Below are 17,587 nucleotides of genomic sequence, written 5' to 3'. Positions count from 1 at the left end.
GTGCAATGGCATGATCTCAGCTCACTGCAGCCTCTGCCTCCTGGGTTCAAGTGATTCTCCTGGCTTAGCCTCCCAAGTAGCTGGATTACAGGTGCCTGCCACTACGGCCAGCTAATTTTTGTATTTTGAGTAGAGATGGGGTTTCACCATGTTGCCCAGGTTGGTCTCAAACTCCTGACCTCAGGTGATCCGCCCACCTCAGCCTCTCAAAATGCTGGGATTACAAGCATGAGCCATCGTGCCTGGCCCCTATTTGAATTTTACAATCAGTTTGTCAACTTCTAAAAGGCAAAAGCCTCTGGGATTTTTAGTTTTATTTCAGAGAAGGGGTCTTATTATATTGCCTAGGCTGATCTTAGACTCCTGGCCTCAAGCGAACTTCTGGCCTCCTGCCTCACCCCCCAGTAGCTGAGATTACAGGCATGACCATGCCCCACTTGGGATTTTGATTAGGATCATGTTGAGTCTATAGGTCAGTCTGGGAAGATCTCAACAATACTGGGTCTTTTTGACTAATGGAGGAGCTCTCCATTTTTCAGTCTTCTTTAATTTTCTTTTTGAGACGGAGTCTTCCTCCGACAACAGTCCAGGCTGGACTGCAGTGGTACGATCTCGGCTCACTGCCAGCTCCACTTCCCAGGTTCACGGCATCCTCCTGCCTCAGCCTCCCGGGTAGCTGGAATTACAGGCGCCCGCCACCACGCCCGGCTAATTTTTTTGTATTTTTTGTTTTTTTAGTAGAGACAGAGTTTCACCGTGTTAGCCAGGATAGTCTCGATCTCCTGACCTCAGGATCCTCCCTCCTTGGCCTCCCAAAGTGCTGAGATTACGGGCATGAGCCACCGCGCCCGGTCAATTTCTTTTCTTTCTTTCTTTCTTTTTTTTTTTTTCTTTTTTTGAGATGGAGTTTCACTCTTGTTGCCCAGGCTGGAGTGCAATGGAATGATCTTGGCTCACCGCAACCACTGCCTACCGGGTTCAAGTGATTCTCCTGCTTCAGCCTCCTGCATAGCTGGGATTACAGGCATGTGCCACCACGCCCGACTAATTTTGTATTTTTAGTAGAGACATGGTTTCTCCATGTTCGTCAGGCTGGTCTTGAACTTCCGACCTCAGATGATTCGCCCGTCTCGGCCTCCCAAGTCTTCTTTCATTCCTTTCAGCAATGATTTATAGTTTCCAGTGCACATGTCTTGCATACGTCTTGTCAGATTTACTTTTCAGTATTTAATATTTTTTATGTTACTGTAAATGTCATGGCTTTTTACATTTTAATTTTTGATTAGTGATTTTGCTTTAAATCTTTTTTCTATTTTATTAAAGTATAACTTTGTAAAGTGCACAAATCCATATATATAACTTTGTAAAGTGCACATATTCATAAACCTCTCTTTGGGAAAGCTTTATTGTGAAAAAGATACAAATAAGATATTCTTGTTAGATTCAGTTCGAAAGGAAATTATCAAGTGTAATACACTTACTTAAGGACGGCCTCAACATTAGATTGGGAAGATTTTCTCTTTCAAATGAATGAAAATAATCCCTCTCATAGATGTTAGGTAGATGTTAGGTAACAGTATAAGTGACTAAATATTTTCACTCTTCGAGTTGAAGACCAATTATCCTTCAAGAAACGTCCCCTAATCCAGCATGGTTATTCATCACCTTCTTTAAATTACCCAAGCGAAGTACATTGGCATATTTAGTTGTGTCATTTGCATATGAAAACATATTTCATCAATGACTTCTTAAGTATTTGTCTCTCCTTCCTCCCAAGGTTTCAATAAACGGATGCCAAGAATTTATGGAGAAAATTATAAAAGTTTACTAAAAGATATGAGAAACTGAATGAATGAAGCAAGCAATTGTATTCATGGACAGGAAAAGGCAATACAAGGGAAAAATATCATTTCTCCCCAAACTAGTCTGCAAAATCAAAATAAAGTGAACAATTTTTGTTGTTGTTGTTGTTGCTGCTGTTGTTTTTTTAAAGAGAAAGAGGCTCGCACTGTTGCCCAGGCTGGAGTGCAGTGGCACAATCATAGCCTCAACCTCCTGGGCTCAAGCGATCCTCCTGCCTCAGCCTCCCAAATAGCTAAGGCACACGCCACTGTGCTTGGCTAATGCTTTCTATTTATTTTTTGTACAGACAAGTTCTCCCCATCTCGCCCAGGCTGGTCTTGAACTTCTGGGCTCAATTTTTCTGCTTGGCCTCCCAAAGTGCTGAGATTACAGGCATGAGCTACTGCACCCAGGCTGCACAAATCTTGTATATAACTTGATAAAATTTTATGTCTCAATACACTTCTGTGATTACCAGCCAGATCAAGATATGTAACATTTCCTGCATCCAAGAAGAAGGTTTCTTCATGCCCGTGCTCCCCACCCTCCCTGACAACCAGGAGATTCCCTTATGATTCCTCTCACTACAGTTTTTTATCTTCATATAAATGGAATGAATCATGATGTACTCTGGCCTCTTTACCTCAACTTATGTATATAAGATGCATCCATATTGTTGTGTATAGTAGTAGTACATTCTTATTCATTGCTATGTAATTTTTTTATCCAATTTGAGGACATTTAGATTATTTCCAGTTTTTGCTACTGTGGATAATGCTGCGATGAATATTCTTGTATATGATCATAAATACTCGGGTATATGCCCAGTGGTAGAATTATTGGGTAGTATGGTTTGTGTATAACTAGCTTTAGTAGATAGTGTCTGATATAGTTTGGGTATGTGTCCTCACCCAAACCTCATGTCAAATTATAATCCCCAATGTTGGAGGTTGGGCCTGATGGGAGGTAATTGGATCATGGGAGTGGGTTTCTTATGAATGATTAAGTACCATCCCCCTTAATACTGTCTTTGCAACAGTGAGTGAGTTCTTGGGAGATCTGGTTGTTTAAAAGTGTGTGGCACCTCCCCCCACCCTACTTGCTCTTGCTCCTGCCATGTAAGATACCGTCTCTACCTTTGCCTTCTGCTATGATTGGAAGCTTCCTGAGGCCTCCTCAAAAGCAGAAGCTGCTATGCTTCTTGTGCAGTCTGCAGAAGCATGAGCCAATTAAACATTTTTTCTTCATAAATTACCCAGTCTCAGGTATTTCTTTATAGCAATGCAAGAACAGACTAATACAGTGACACACAGTTTTCCAAAATGATTAACCAATTTAAACACTCACCAACAATGGGTGAAACATATAGTTGCTCCATATTCTTGTCAATGCTTGGTTATCCCGGCCCGCGGGATAGTCAGAGCAGGCCCTGGAGGAGGGGGTGGGAATTTGGGGAACAAGAGACACGAGAAATGGAGACAAGACAGTGCTCTGACCAAGTCTCGTTTAATGGCGGTAATGCACTGCCTTATATACACTTGGAAGGGAAGGGGTTGGGCTAAGGCGGAAATGATCTCATTGCTGAGGGCGTGGCCAGGTTAGTTTCGGTTTCTCCCCTCGGACGTCATGTTGCGCTTGCGCTGTTAAGTAACAACTAAGTAACAATTTTCGCTTGCGCGGGAAAAGTGAGTGAAGAAGAAGCAGGAAGAGCGCCATCTTTAATGAGGTATTAGTACAGGGGAAAAAAGGCAAAGATAGGGAGAAGGTGTGGGGTGGAAATGAATATAGCTCAGGCGTTTAATCCTCAATTATTATTCGCTATGGCCGGGGCGTGCAGCTCTGGACACTTGGTATTGGAAGTCCTTTTAATTTAAGTCATTCTGGTGGTAATTTTGGAATCTTGTTATAATTTCAATGTCCATGATACAGCTATATATATATATATTTTTTTTTTTTGAGACAGAGTCTGACTCTGTTGCCCAGGTTGGAGTGCAGTGGTGCCATCTTGCTCACTGCAACTTCCGCCTCCCAGGTTAGAGCGATTTTGTGCCTCAGACTCCCTAGTAGCTGGGATTACAGGTGCTCACCACAGCTGCCCAGTTAATTTTTATGTTTTTAGTAGAGATGGGGTTTTGTCATGTTGCCCAGGCTGGTCTCCAACTCCGGGCCTCAAGGGATCCACCTACCTCAACCTCCCAAAATGCTGGGATTACAGGCGTGAGCCACTGCGCCCGGCCATGACATAGCTATTAATATAGAACTTTTCACATTGGGCCTATAGGTCAATCTTGGAATTCGCCCTTTCAGAGACTATTCATATTTATATGCATATTGATGCATGGCAGGGGCTGTTATACACACCTTGGTGTATGGCTGAGCCATAACTGGAGCATACCTGAAAATAACCCTATTCTAAGTGTGTTTGGAGTCCTAGCCTAAGGAATCCAGGAGTAGCCAACACTAAGATTCACTCTTTATCTATGAGGGACATCCACACCCGTGCCCCATCTCTTGGAACACAGGCTGTACAGTGGATCAGGGCCCTTTGTTTTGGGTTAAATGGATGTTGCTAGAAGGAGGGTGCTAAGTGAAAATGCTGTATAGACTACATGCCTTTTTTATGAACAGTAGCAGTTCTCCTGGCCAGCCCACCACCACTGGACCACCCCTGTATGTAAGTCCTGAATAAACCTTATATCTCCTTCGCGGGCTCCGCCTCTCCTATAGTGCCATCGCAATTGGAATCAATGGGGATCCGGAAGGACAACTGGCCATTTAGATAACATGTGAAAATTAACCAATGTAATTGGTTACATTGTAACATTATTTAAAATATTATTTTTAAATTATTATATAACAGTAACATATTATTAAAAAATACATATGAACATTTCAATAAAGGCAGAAAAAGCACTTGATATTGAATGCTTTCCTCTTGATGTTATAACCAAGACAAGGAAGTCCATTATCACTATTTCTATTCAATAGTGGACATACTAGCCAGTAACAAAACTAAAAGGTATAAGGATAACAGAGAAGTTAAACCACCTTTATTCACAGATTCCAAGATTGTGATCACATAAATTCCAAAAGACTCTACACAGTATTACAAATAATAGGGGAACTTAGCAAGATGCTTGAATATAACATCAATATGTAAAAATCAATAGCGTTCCTGTAGTCTTACAACAAATGAGAATATTTTACAAATGCTATTTAACATCGCATTCAAAACACTACTCAAGAGGAAATCTAATGAAAGATATGTGTGATCTCTATACTGCAATCTATCCAAGCACAGCTGCATTAAAGTATAAATACGTGTACAATCTACAAAACATTGCCAGGAGAAATTAGAGGCCCTTAAATAAACGGCCTCTTAAATGAACTGAAGGACTTAATATTGTTAATATACTAGTTATCCCCAAACAGATCTATAGATCCAATGCAAGCCCAGTACAAATTCCAGCAGTTTTGTTTTTTTTAAAACTGACAAACTAATTCCAAAATTCACCTAGAAATACAATGGCCTTAGAATAAGCCAAAGCAATCTTGGGAGAATAAAGTCACAGGACTTCGAGACTTATTATAAAGCGACATTAATTAACACAGTTTGGTAGTGGTAGAAAGGTAGATAAAGACCACTCCCTCCAGCTCCCCAATCTGCCCCCATCCCTGGAACGCGCTAGCACCTTTCCCCATCCGCTCAGCATGGGTCAAAGGGCGCTGAGGGAGGGCCTGACCGACTGGAGTGGGAAACAAAGCGGCCCTGAGATCACTTCAGACCACCTTCCGCCCCTCAGTGCTTTCGGATAGAAAAGGTTTTCCTTCTTGATCTGGGAAACCCACTAAGAAGAAATCCTGAGCTGTGGAGTTATGAGGAAGGGAATGAATAGCACGCGGGCGCCGGGCGCGTCTCCCCGGAACCAGAAGGCTATTAGGTCAGAACGATTTCCAGCGAGTCCCAGCCCTTTTCCATTCCCAGCGCAATGATCGCGGGAATCCAGGCGCCATCCAGGCCTCTCTGTCCCCTGAAAAGACCGCGCAGCCGCCAGTGACATCACGGAGACGAAAGCCATGATAAAACCTAGGGAAAACGGAGCTTGAAGTAGCTTGTGTTATTATTATTATTATATTTTTGAAACGGAGTCTCGCTCTGTCGCCCAGGCAGGAGTGCAGTGGCACAATCTTGACCCACTGCAACCTCTGCTGCCCGGGTTCAAGGGATTCTCTTGCCTCAGCCTCCCGAATAGCTGGGATTACAGGCGCGTGCCACTACGCCCGGCTAGTTTTTATAGTTTTAGTAGACAGGGTTTCAGCATCTTGGCCAGGCTGGTCTTGAACTCCTGACCTCGTGATCCACCCGTCTCGGCCTCCCAAAGTGCTGGGATTATAGGCGTGAGCCACGACGCCCGGCCTGTAGCTTCTGTTATTAACGGACAAGCAAACGCCCCTGCCCGTACACTTTCCTGAAGGATAACGGTGTGTTACAAAAGTGCCTCTGAGCTACTACTCCTGGAGGCTCTGTCGGAGTGCCCGCGGGCGTGGGCGCGGAGGAAAAGAGGGAGAACCCGTAGGCCCAGGCCTCCGTAACCATAGCTGCGAGGGGGCGGGGACTGTGAGCGCGGGTCCCGGGCCCGGGTGCCGGCTGGGAGAACTCGGTCCTCCACTGACCCAGCCGGCCACGCGCCCGCGGGTCGCCTCCCCGTCCCGCTAGCAGCACGCTGCGTGGCTGCTCGTTGGCTACTTAGGACGGAAGCTCGGTTGGTGTTTCTGCCGAAGTTTCCCCCTTGGGCGGTGGCGGAGTTTCTGAGCGCGGTAGTAGCAGCTCCGGCGGCAGCAACAGTGACTACGAGGGATGGCGGCGGTTGCAGCAGGACCTGCAGCATCCCAGAGGTGCGTGTTTTTCCTTCCCTTTGCTATTTATTTTATCCCCCTTTCCTTGGCCAGTGGGCTCTGCTGGAGTCGTTTTTCTGACAGATTTTTCCAGAGCTTCTCAGATGCTCTAATCGACCGGGACCCCCAGGCGGCGTTAGAGGTGAGAGAGCCTTTTCTGCTCCCTCCACTCCCGGCTGACCCGCCTCCTGCCAGCACCGCCTGATTGGCACCCAGGCTCTAGGGATGCTGCGTCTCAGCCCCAGTGTTGAGATTCTCTGTCTCCTTTCTCTGTCTCCCGGTAGCCGCGTTACCTCAGACTCCTCCTGTCTTGCCCTTTCCACTTCCAGACTCCTGCATTCCTGAAGCTTCTGAGAAAAACCTCCTCTATTTATTGGGAGCATGGTTGGCATCTGTAGTTGGGCTGAAAGGATTTTTTTTTTTTTTTAATGGCGTTTATGACTAGAAGAGAAAAGTGGACTCTGGGCTCGATGAAAATTAATTTTTTCGTTTGATAATCATTGTTGCCATTCTTATATGAAAGTGTCGGTATGATGTCAGTCTACTGGAACAAAAACCTTCTCCCTCACGTCCCTAAAACTTTCTAGATGTCTTGTCATAGTTCTTTATTCACTCATTTGTTTATCAAAAAATTTTTAGGAGTTGCTGTGTGCAAAGGCGCTGATTGCTATGGGTTAGTCTTAGTTATATACTTAGCTAACCTAGAAATCACTTCTCGTAGGTGTGTAGTGAAGACAAACTATAAAGCTGTAAAGGAATGTAAAAGAGCAAGAGTTAATAAGAGTTAAAGAAGAGCCTAAACATAAATGATGCTGTGGGTCACAGAATTTTAACAGGAGATCTTTTTTGGTTTTTGTTCTGTTTCTTTTTGCTTTAAAGCACAGAAAAAAAAGGAAACCCTGTTTTGTTGTTATGATCTAACATAAGTAAGGTTAACAATTTCAGGCAAGACAGCATCTTTTCTAGCTATGGCTTTTATAAGAAATGTGCCACAGGGTACTAGAGCCTCTGTTAAGGTGATAGTTGAGCAGAGACCTGAAGGAATAAGAGAATGAGCTTGGAAGCTCTGGGAAAGAACATTCCAGGCAGGACCAAGAGCCAGTGCAGAGACCCTGAAGTAGGAATGAAGTGGGTCTGTATATGGAGCAGCAAAAAGGCCCTTTTTGTTAGAGAGCCCATTTGATTAGGAGATAAGGTTGGACAGGAAACTAGGAGCCAGGTCCTGTAAGGCCTTTTAGGGTCCAGGTATGTTTTTCGAATCTAAATATATAGACCTTTAGACACCAGCAATAAGGCTTCTGGGATCAGTTTTGGGATAATGTTACAGGAAGCAGTGAGAATTTTTCTCCATAATTTTTTATATTAGATAGCTATTACTTTGAATTACATTTCTTAATTTTCATGTTAGGCCTAGTGCTTCCTTTGGAAATCCAGTTTATATAAAAGTTGCTTTTAGGCTGGGCGCAGTGGCCCATGTCTGTAAAATTAGCTGGGCCATGGTGGCAGGTGCCTGAAATCGCAGCTACTTGGGAGGCTGAGGCAGGAGAATCGCTTGAACCTGGGAAGCGGAGGTTGCAGTGAGCTGAGATCATGACACTGCACTCCAGCCTGGGTGACAGAGTGAGACTCTGTCTCAAAAAAAAAAAAAAAAAAAAGTTGCTTTTAAAGAATATTAATATAATGAACTTCATTGTCACTTTCCATCTTATTTTACTTATTATTATTATTTTTGAGACAGGGTCTCACTCTGTCACCCAGGCTGGAGTACAATGGCACAATCTCGGCTCACTGCAACCTCCACCTCCCAGGTTCAAGTGATTCTCCTGCCTCAGCCTCCCAAGTAGCTGGGATTACAGGCGCACACCACCACACCTGGCTAATTTTTGTACTTTTTAGTAGAGATGGAGTTTGGCCATGTTGGCCAGGCTGGTCTCAAACTCCTGATCTCAGCTGATCCGCCTGCCTCAGCCTCCCAAAGTGCTGGGATTACAGGTGTGACTGCACCTGGCTTCAAATTTTTTATTGAGGCATATATGATACGTGTAAATAACACAAATTTTAAGTTCTACAGTTTGATGAGTTTTTACCTATGTGTACACCACCCAGATCAAGATATAGAGCGTCTCCATTCATAAAGTTCCTTCATGCTCCTTCCCAGCCAGCAATTCTTCTTACTGTCCTGCTGACTCCTGTTTTCACCTCCATCACCATCAGTTCGTTTTGCTTGATATTGACTCATAAACAGAATCATATAGTAGGTGCTTTATTCAATGTAGGCAGTCTGTTTTTGCTTTAATCATTACATGAGTATACATCCATATTGTGTGAAGCAGTAGTTCTTTTGCATTGCTGTGTAGTATTCCGTTGCATAATTGTATAAATATATGTTGTATGAATGTAAGTATAGCACAGTTTATTCTGATTGGACATCTGGTTTATTTCTAGTTATTAGCTAGCATAAATAAAGCTTCTGTGAGTACTCTTGTGTGTATTCTGGTGAACACATGCATTTCTTTCTTTTGATTATATATACCTAGGAGTAGAATTGCATAGAATAGTCATGTGGATAGCACTAGTACCTTGGTTTTTAATGTGTGGCTCTTGGACCAGCAGTATCAGGATCACCTGGCAGTTCATCAGAAGTGCAAATTGTCATTGAAAATCCTTATGGGCCAGGTGTGGTGGCTCACGCCTGTAATCCCAGCACTTTGGGAGGCCGAGGCGGGTGGATCACCTGAGGTCAGAAGTTTAAGACCAGCCTGGCCAACATAATGAAACCCTGTCTCTATTAAAAATACAAAAAATTAGCTGGGCCCTGGTGGCAGGTGCCTGAAATCCCAGCTACTTGGGAGGCTGAGGCAGGAAAATTGCTTGAACCTGGGAGGTGGAGGTTGCAGTGAGCCGAGATCACACCATTGCACTCCAGCCTGGGTGAGAGAGTGAGATTTCGCTTTTTTAAAAAATGTCCTTATGACTCATGTAGTCCAGTACTTCTTACTCTTCCTTTTCACAGTGTACATAAGAAAGCAGACCTGGCTGAGTGTGGTGGCTCATGCCTGTAATCTTTTTTTTTTTTTTTTTTGAGACAGAGTCTCGCTTAGTCGCCCAGGCTGGAGTGCAATGGCGCGATCTCGGCTCACTGCAAGCTCCGCCTCCCGGGTTCACGCCATTCTCCTGCCTTAGCCTCCCGAGTAGCTGGGACTACAGGCGCCCGCCGCCTCGCCCGGCTAATTTTTTGCATTTTTAGTAGAGACGGGGTTTCACCGTGTTAGCCAGGATGGTCTCGATCTCCTGACCTCATGATCCGCCCGCCTCGGCCTCCCAAAGTGCTGGGATTACAGGCGTGAGCCACCGCGCCCGGCAACATGCCTGTAATCTTACCCCTTTGGGAGGCTGAGGTGGGAGGATCACATGAGACTAGGAGTTTGAGATCAGGAGTTCAAGACCAGCCTAGGCAACATAAAGATACCCCATTTCTTAAAAAGAAAACTGAGACCCAAGTAAATCCAAATGATCTGTCATAGAGACACACCAGTTACGGCAGAAGGGGGACCTCAGGACACAGGTTTCCCAAATTTTAGTCTAGTGCTATAGAACAGTGGTCCTCAAAGGTATGGGCTCCAGTTGAGCTGCAGCATCAACATATTAGAAATGCAAATTATTTATTTATTTATTTATTTGAGACAGAGTCTTGCTCTGTCACCCAGGCTGGAATGCAGTGGTGCAATCTCAGCTCACTGCAACCTCCACCTCCCAGGTTCAAGCAATTCTCCTGCGTCTGCTTCCCAATTAGCTGGGATTACAGGCATGTGTAACCACACCCAGCTGATTTTTATAGATTTAGTAGAGACGGGGTTTCACTGTGTTGGCCAGGCTGGTCTCAAACTCTTAGCCTCAAATGATCCACTACCCTCAGCCTCCCAAAGTGCTGGGATTACAGGTGTGAGCCACTGTGCCTGGCCCTAGAAATGCAAATTCTCAGGACCCACCACAGACCCCTAATCAGAAACCTTGGGTGTGGGGAGGATGATCATGATAAGAACCAGCTGTGTTAAGAAGAAATGTTCTTTTTAAACTGTGAGATGACCTCACAAAAATGAACAGATCAATGTAAATTATTAAATAATTGGTAGTGATAAGTAGGGCTGAAACCTTGATGATGAATGTGAGGGTATTTCTCCTGGATTTTCCCAAGGGCTGCTTTAACAGCCATTTGGGATTCAGGTCACTTGGTATCATGTGAGTTAAAATGTGTACATTTTATATAAGGTCATCCAATTAGGAATAAAGGGGAATTATTCTTATCACATATGCTGTTTCACATTTTTCATTCGTTCAACAAAGAATGAACATTAAGTGGTGAATGTTGTAGTGGAAATCAGGACTCTCAGGATGAAAAAACTTCAATAAGTGAGTTTTCAGTCTAGTGGAAAGACAAGTCAACAGATCATTAAAATATAAGGTAACTACTGTAATGGTGTTGTGTATAAAAGAGCATAGCAGAATAGAATCTGACTGAGGGAGTTAAAAAACTTTACAGAGGAGGTTGCAGAATTCAGTAGGGAGGGAAAACATGTGAATTTTGAGAATCGTTCAAGGCCCAGTGTGTGTGGTGGTGAAGAGTCCAGGCTCTGGAGTCAGAGACTCTTGGGTCAAAATTCTGGTTTCATGATAACTGTGTAACTTTGGTAAGGTTCCTGTCATCACTCCGGAGCAGACTTCTCATCTGCCAAATGGGAACAAATAGGACCTACTTGAAAGGGTTATTATGAGGATAAGTGAGGTACCCTGTATTGTATGCTTAGTACAGTGCCAGGCACATGGCAAAGACTACATAACTGTTCTGTTTTGGGAATAATACAAGTTGTTAGTAGTATTAGAACATAAAATGTGAGGAGGCAAGTGCCAGGAGATAAAGGCTAAACAAGTGGAGAGAGCCCAGGCCATCAAAGGCATTAAAGCTCAGCAGATGGTTTTCATTTTATCATATGATCATGGAGATCTGTGAAGAATTTGGAGGAAAGAAATGAAATTTTCTGAATTACAAAACCTACTTTAAAAGCAGAGTAGATAATGAATTGGAGGAGTGACAAGGGATAGCAGGAAGATGGTGGTGCAGACCCGGTCAAAGATGAATATCTGCATGTAGGGCAGTGATTGAGGGCATGGAGGGGAGTTGTTTTATGTAAAATGCACTGGACTTGATGATTGGAATATAAGGGATGACTCCTGAGTTTCTGGCTGGCGGAATGTAGTAGGAATTCGTGCCTTTCACTTAAATGGCACCTAGGATGATAGCACTTAAAGACTGCATTCAGCATGAGGGAATAGGTTTGAAGACAGGAAGTAGTTTTAGATTTTGAATATTTGTCTTTGAATTGCCTCTGGGACATTTCGGGTGAAGTCTAGAGAAAACAATGCTGATATTGCACGGGAGCACTGTTTAGGCTCTCAAGATAGACTTGAGTCATCAGGGTGATTCAAGACATATGTGAAGCCCCGACACCACTTAGAGAGTCAAAGAATGTTTCTAAAGGGGAGGAAGTCTAAGTACTGAGCCCAAGGAAAACATCAGATTTTTAATTTTTATTTATTTTTTATTTTTTTATTTTTTGAGACAGAGTTTTGCTCTTGTCACTCAGGCTGAAATGCAATGGCACAGTCTCGGCTCACTGCAACCTCTGCCTCCTGGGTTCAAGCGATTCTCCTGCCTCAGCCTCCTGAGTAGCTGGGATTACAGGCATGCACACCATGCCTGGCTAATTTTGTGTTTTTAGTAGAGATGGGGTTTTGCCATGTTGGCCAGGCTGGTCTTGAACTTCTGACCTCAGGTGATCCACCCATCTGGGCCACCTAAAGTGCTGGGATTACAGGTGTGAACCACCGCGCCCAACCCAGAAAACATTAGTTTTTAAGAAGCAAACAGAATGGTCAGCTGAAAGAACTTACCTTTCAGCTTGCTGGATTTGATAAGGGGTTACTAGTGGCTTTGAGAAGATTGAGACTAGAGAGGCAAACGTTTTTATATTTTGTGGCAAAGGAGATGTGGTCAAATTAGAGATTGGGGAAAAGGCAGAAAAATGTCTGCAAGGAGAGAAATCAATACTTTTCATTGAGTGCTTACTGGGTGCTAGGTATAGATCTAAGTAAGCCCAAAACCCTGGATTGATCTTCAGTTTATCTTATCCTGCATTGGCAAGTCTTGCTGGTTCTAATATATTCCAGCTCATTATATTTCTCTTCATCACCTGTGTGGCTAACATCCTTTTCTAGCCTAAACTTAAGGTAGAAGTTTCCTAAGAAGTTTCCATTTCCAGTCCTGATTTGTTATTATGTATTCACCATACAGCAACCAGAATGACATTTAAAAAGAGTAAATTGGACCATGTCTCTCTCCTACTAACAACAAACTTTCCATGGCTTTCCATCGCACCTAAGGTCCAAATTTCTTATAACAGCCTGCAAGGTACAAAGTGAGGCCCTTGAAGCAGCATCTTATAGCTTCTTTGCTCTCTTAGTTGGAGCCACACTTTCTTTCTGTTGATCGAATGTAACCCCAGGTGAGTTGAGGGGCATCTGTATTCATTGCTTTGTGAGAATTATGCTACTAGGTTAAAGCAAAGTCAGTGACACATGTGGCTATTGAAATAATTTTACGATTTAAGAAAACTGGAAAAATCCCTAGCGTTTGTAGGCAGTTGGCAGAAAATAAAAGTGCTCCTGTGTTCCTGCACTTGTCCTTGATCTCCCTAGTTGTGTAATCTCTTACATAATTATTTTTCCAGCTACCACACCTACATGTTGTGACTGCACAGGGTGAAAAAGTTTTAATCTCTCTAATGTTAACTCTTGATCAGTTGCTGTAGCCATCTATTAGATTGTATCTGGCTTTGAACAGAATGTTTAATTGCATTTTATTAGAGTTGTGTGCTATTGATAGAGGATAAGAGAGGGCAACGTAAGCTTGATGCTGTATGTATGTATTTATAGCAGGTATGATTCAACTTTAAATATAAAGTTATAGTTCTATTATTTTGTTAACCTAGTATGTGATAGGAGATCTATACTTAATATATTTTAATATAGTGATGATTGAAATAACTGCAAGGTATAGATGAAACTGATGGATTTCACATTCCTTTTTTGTTTATCATTTGGAATTTACTCTATTTAACTGACTAGAGAACATCCTATTCTTCAATCAAGCTGAATAGGCTACATTTAACGCTATGAAAGCTCTATATCTATTAGCTTTATATCCCATCTTGTTTCTGTTGATAAGTGTAACTTTATTCTTTAAGTAAGAAACTGCTTTAATTCCTTGGTATAATGATATTTTGGAACAAGCAAGTATGTACAATTAAAGTGAAATTCCTTCTGAAGTAAGTTCTAAAATTGAATTTTACTGGAAATGGTACTAGATGTTAATAGTATTTTAGAAAGTGTCTTGGCATACTAACATATACTTAAATTTTTTCTTTCAACAATAGAAAATACTAAGATGTTTCTATTTAGAAAGAAGGCTATTTTCCAGATCTTGTGTGTGTGTTAATTTGTTTTAAATATGTTCATGCAGGATATGTGAATACCATTAAAAAAACTATGCTGCTGCTCTAGAAACTTTTATAGAAGGACAAAAATTAGATAGTAAGTATTAAATTATAATTTTATAAACGTATCCATTTCTGTCTTAAATAGCAAAGCTGAATTTTGTTAATGTTAATCTCAACTTAATTACAGAAACCCAATACCTATTTTTCTCATCTTAATTACATTTCATATTGTTTGCAGATATGAGATCACTTAAAATTGGTTAAATCAGTCTTTTAGCATTTAAACCACAGATAAACTTACCATTAGAAGTAAAAAAAACTATATGGAAACACTTAACATGCTCTCTCAACTTAGTCTGGCTTTGTTTTTTTCTAATGGAGAAATGAAAGTTTAATTTGCTTTCTTGGTCAGAAGTCTGTTCATTTTAAGTTAACCAGAATGCTGAGATGGGAAATCTTAACAATAAGGTTTTTATAGAGGAATGAAGTGTATATTTCGATAAATTATGAGAGGGTACAGAAGAAACACAGAGTTTTGAGAGTATTGTGAGTTTTTAATGTTGTATTTTTTAGGGGAATATATGAAAATTATCACAGCAGTGTGGATATCTAGACATATATAGAAATTGTGAGAGCAAGAATTTTAAAGTCAGAAAAATACTAAGAGGTTGTGAGTGATCCCAGAAAATTGTAGACTACATAATCCTACTTGTACTATTATTTTATCTTTATGTTATGATAGAATTTTATCACAATTCTCTAAAGCAGTGGTTCTTAACTGGAAATATTTTGTTTCCCAGGAAACTTTAGGCAATGTTTGAAGAGATTTTTGGTTATCATGAATGTTGGATAGGGGATGAGCTACTGACATGTAATGAATATAAACCAGGGGTGCTACTAAATATCCTCTAATGCCCAGGACAGTCCTGCCCAACACAGAAGTATCTGGTTCAAAATGTCAGTAGTGCTGAGTTAAGAAACTCTGCTCTTACATATTATATGTTAAATTCTTACTCTGTCCTGCTTTAAATGTTTGCTTTTCTGCTGTATATCTGTTCAAAAAAAGGACTTTCGGCCTGATTACACAAATGGAAGCTACAAATTAGGAAAGGAAAGGTCTGGGTGATAGGGCTTATTCTCAAATGTGCTTATCCCAGTTTCAGTTTTGGCATGTGAGTAATAGGGCTATTCAGTCAGCAAGATATCTACACTCCTAGCAAATTCTAGAGTCAAGTTATCTAGTGCCTTGATACATATGTGAAAATCCTGAAAAAACATGAGTCATACCGTCCTCTACATTTTCTTTTTTTTGAGACAAGGTCTCACTCTGTTGCCCAGACTGGAGTACAATAGTGCGGTCTTGGGCCATTGCACCCTCCTCCTCCTGGGCTCAAGTGATCCACCCACTCCAGCCTCCCAAGTAACTGGGGCTACAAGTACATGCCACCACATCTGACTAATTTTTGCTTTTTTTTTTTTCAGAGACAGGGTTTTGCCATGTTGAAAAGGCTGGTCTTGAACTCCTGAGCTCAAGTGATCCGCCTGCCTCGGCCTCCCAAAGTGTTGGGGTTACAGGTGTGAACCGTTGTGCCTGGCCTCATCCTCTACCTTTCTAGGTCCTATTACTTTTAAGAGCAATAGAAAAATTTCCTACCTAAATTCCTTTCCTGTTTTTCTTTTTTTGGGGGCTGGGGGCGCAGAGTCTTGCTCTGTCACCCAGGCTTGAGTGCAATGGCACCGTCATAGTTCACTGCAGCCTTGAATTCCAGGGCTCAAGCCATCCTTCTGCCTCTGCCTCCTGAGTAGCTGGGACTACAGGCACGTGCCACCACACTGAGCTAATTCGTTAAACATTTTTTTGTAGAGACGAGGTCTTGCTACACTGCCCAGACTGGCCTCTGAACTCCTGGCCTCAAGTGATCCTACTGCCTTGGCCTCCCAAAGTGCTGGCATTACAGACATGAGCCACTGCACCTGGCCCTGAAATGCTTTTCTTGAATAATCTGTCTTGTCTTGTCTTTTCTTTTTTCTTTTTTTTTCTTTTTTCTTTTTTCTTTTCTTTTCTTTCCTTTTCTTTTCTCTTCTTTTCTTTCTTTCTCTTTCTTTTCTTTTTTCTTTTCTTTCCTTTCCTTTCTTTCTCCATGGAATCTCACCCTGTCACCCAGGCTGGAGTACAATGGCACAATCTCGGCTCACTGCAACCTCTGCCTCCTGGGTTCAAGTGATCCTCTTGCCTCAGCCTCCTGAGTAACTGGGATTACAGGCGCACAGTGCCATACCCGGCTAATTTTTTGTATCTTTAGTAGAGACGGAGTTTTACCATGTTAGCCAGGCTGGTCTCAAACTCCTGACCTCATGATCTGCCCGCCTTAGCTCCCAGAGTGCTGGGATTACAGACATGAGCCACTGCGCCCAGCCGAATAACATCTTAATATCATGCCATTGACATTAATTCTCTAATTATTTCAGAGGTGGCCTTCAGAAGAAGGCCTCCTTGGTAAAATTGCTATTGAGGATATTTCACTGAAAAGCAAATTTATCTATAAATTTAAATCCAGGAAAAATTTAAGTTAAGCTTTTATGCTTCTATTTTTATGAGACAGGGTAAAAAATTTATAACTCAGAGTATTACCTTTTCCCCTCTCTGTGTGATAGATTGCTTGGTTTTAGTTACTGATTATTTAAAATAATAAGTTATTCAAAGCTAGGATTTTGATGGAATAGTTCTTCTCTAGAATATAGTGTGTGTGTGACAGTGTATTTAAAATTTTTATTAAGGCCCATGTAGTTGTATTTATTTTATAAATTAGTAAATTGGGAAATTTTAAGAAATTTTTAATTTAAAATTTCCAGATTGCTCTTGCCTACAGTTATCTTGAATTAGTAAGCTTTTATTTAGAGTACTTTCAATATTTTTAACTTATTTTACTATGCACTGTGTTTAAATGTAATCATTGTTCTGTGTCCCCAGAGATGAAAAAGTTGTAATATTTACACTATTATCTGTAAGTATATAATTTATCACCTGTAGCCTCTCGACTGCCATGTAGCTTGGAGATATGACAAAACTTTACGGAATTTCAAGATGCTTCTCGTTGTTGGTAGGAAAGGCATGGTAACAGATAAAGCCACTGAGAGAATAGTAGACTGAAGAGGTAGCTGCATTGAAGAGCAAGCTGGGGCTGGTAAAGGCTTATGGGCTTCAACTCAGCTCCCAGTTACCAAGCCTCCTCCCCAACCTAACTAATGGCATATTAGGAGTCTGATTTAGTTCTGACTTTGTTGTGTGTATGAGG

General features: G+C 41.9%; 1 protein-coding gene across 20 annotated transcripts in view; it reads left to right on the top strand.

Moving 5' to 3' along the window:
* Positions 1-6,680: 6,680 nt before the first annotated feature.
* The window catches only part of LOC144336347 (uncharacterized), a 69,993-nt gene continuing 59,086 nt past the window's right edge, over positions 6,681-17,587 (top strand). For 6 of the 20 annotated variants that reach the window (XR_013408022.1, XR_013408024.1, XR_013408025.1 and 3 more), the window contains exons 1-2: positions 6,681-6,738; positions 14,315-14,385. Coding sequence is in view for 3 of the 20 variants with exons in the window: in XM_077974404.1 (XP_077830530.1) it covers positions 6,701-6,738 (38 nt within the window). In the remaining 17 variants the exon portion in view is untranslated. Of the gene's footprint in view, positions 6,739-13,562; positions 13,732-14,314; positions 14,386-15,773; positions 15,867-17,587 lie in introns of those variants that run through there. The other 14 variants (XR_013408018.1, XR_013408034.1, XR_013408019.1 and 11 more) reach the window with 5 other exon arrangements.

This window comes from Macaca mulatta, chromosome 17, assembly GCF_049350105.2.
Source record: "Macaca mulatta isolate MMU2019108-1 chromosome 17, T2T-MMU8v2.0, whole genome shotgun sequence".
Lineage (NCBI taxonomy): Eukaryota > Metazoa > Chordata > Mammalia > Primates > Cercopithecidae > Macaca > Macaca mulatta.
The sequence above is the reverse complement of the archived record's forward strand: the minus strand, read 5'-3'. Positions and strand labels throughout refer to the sequence as shown.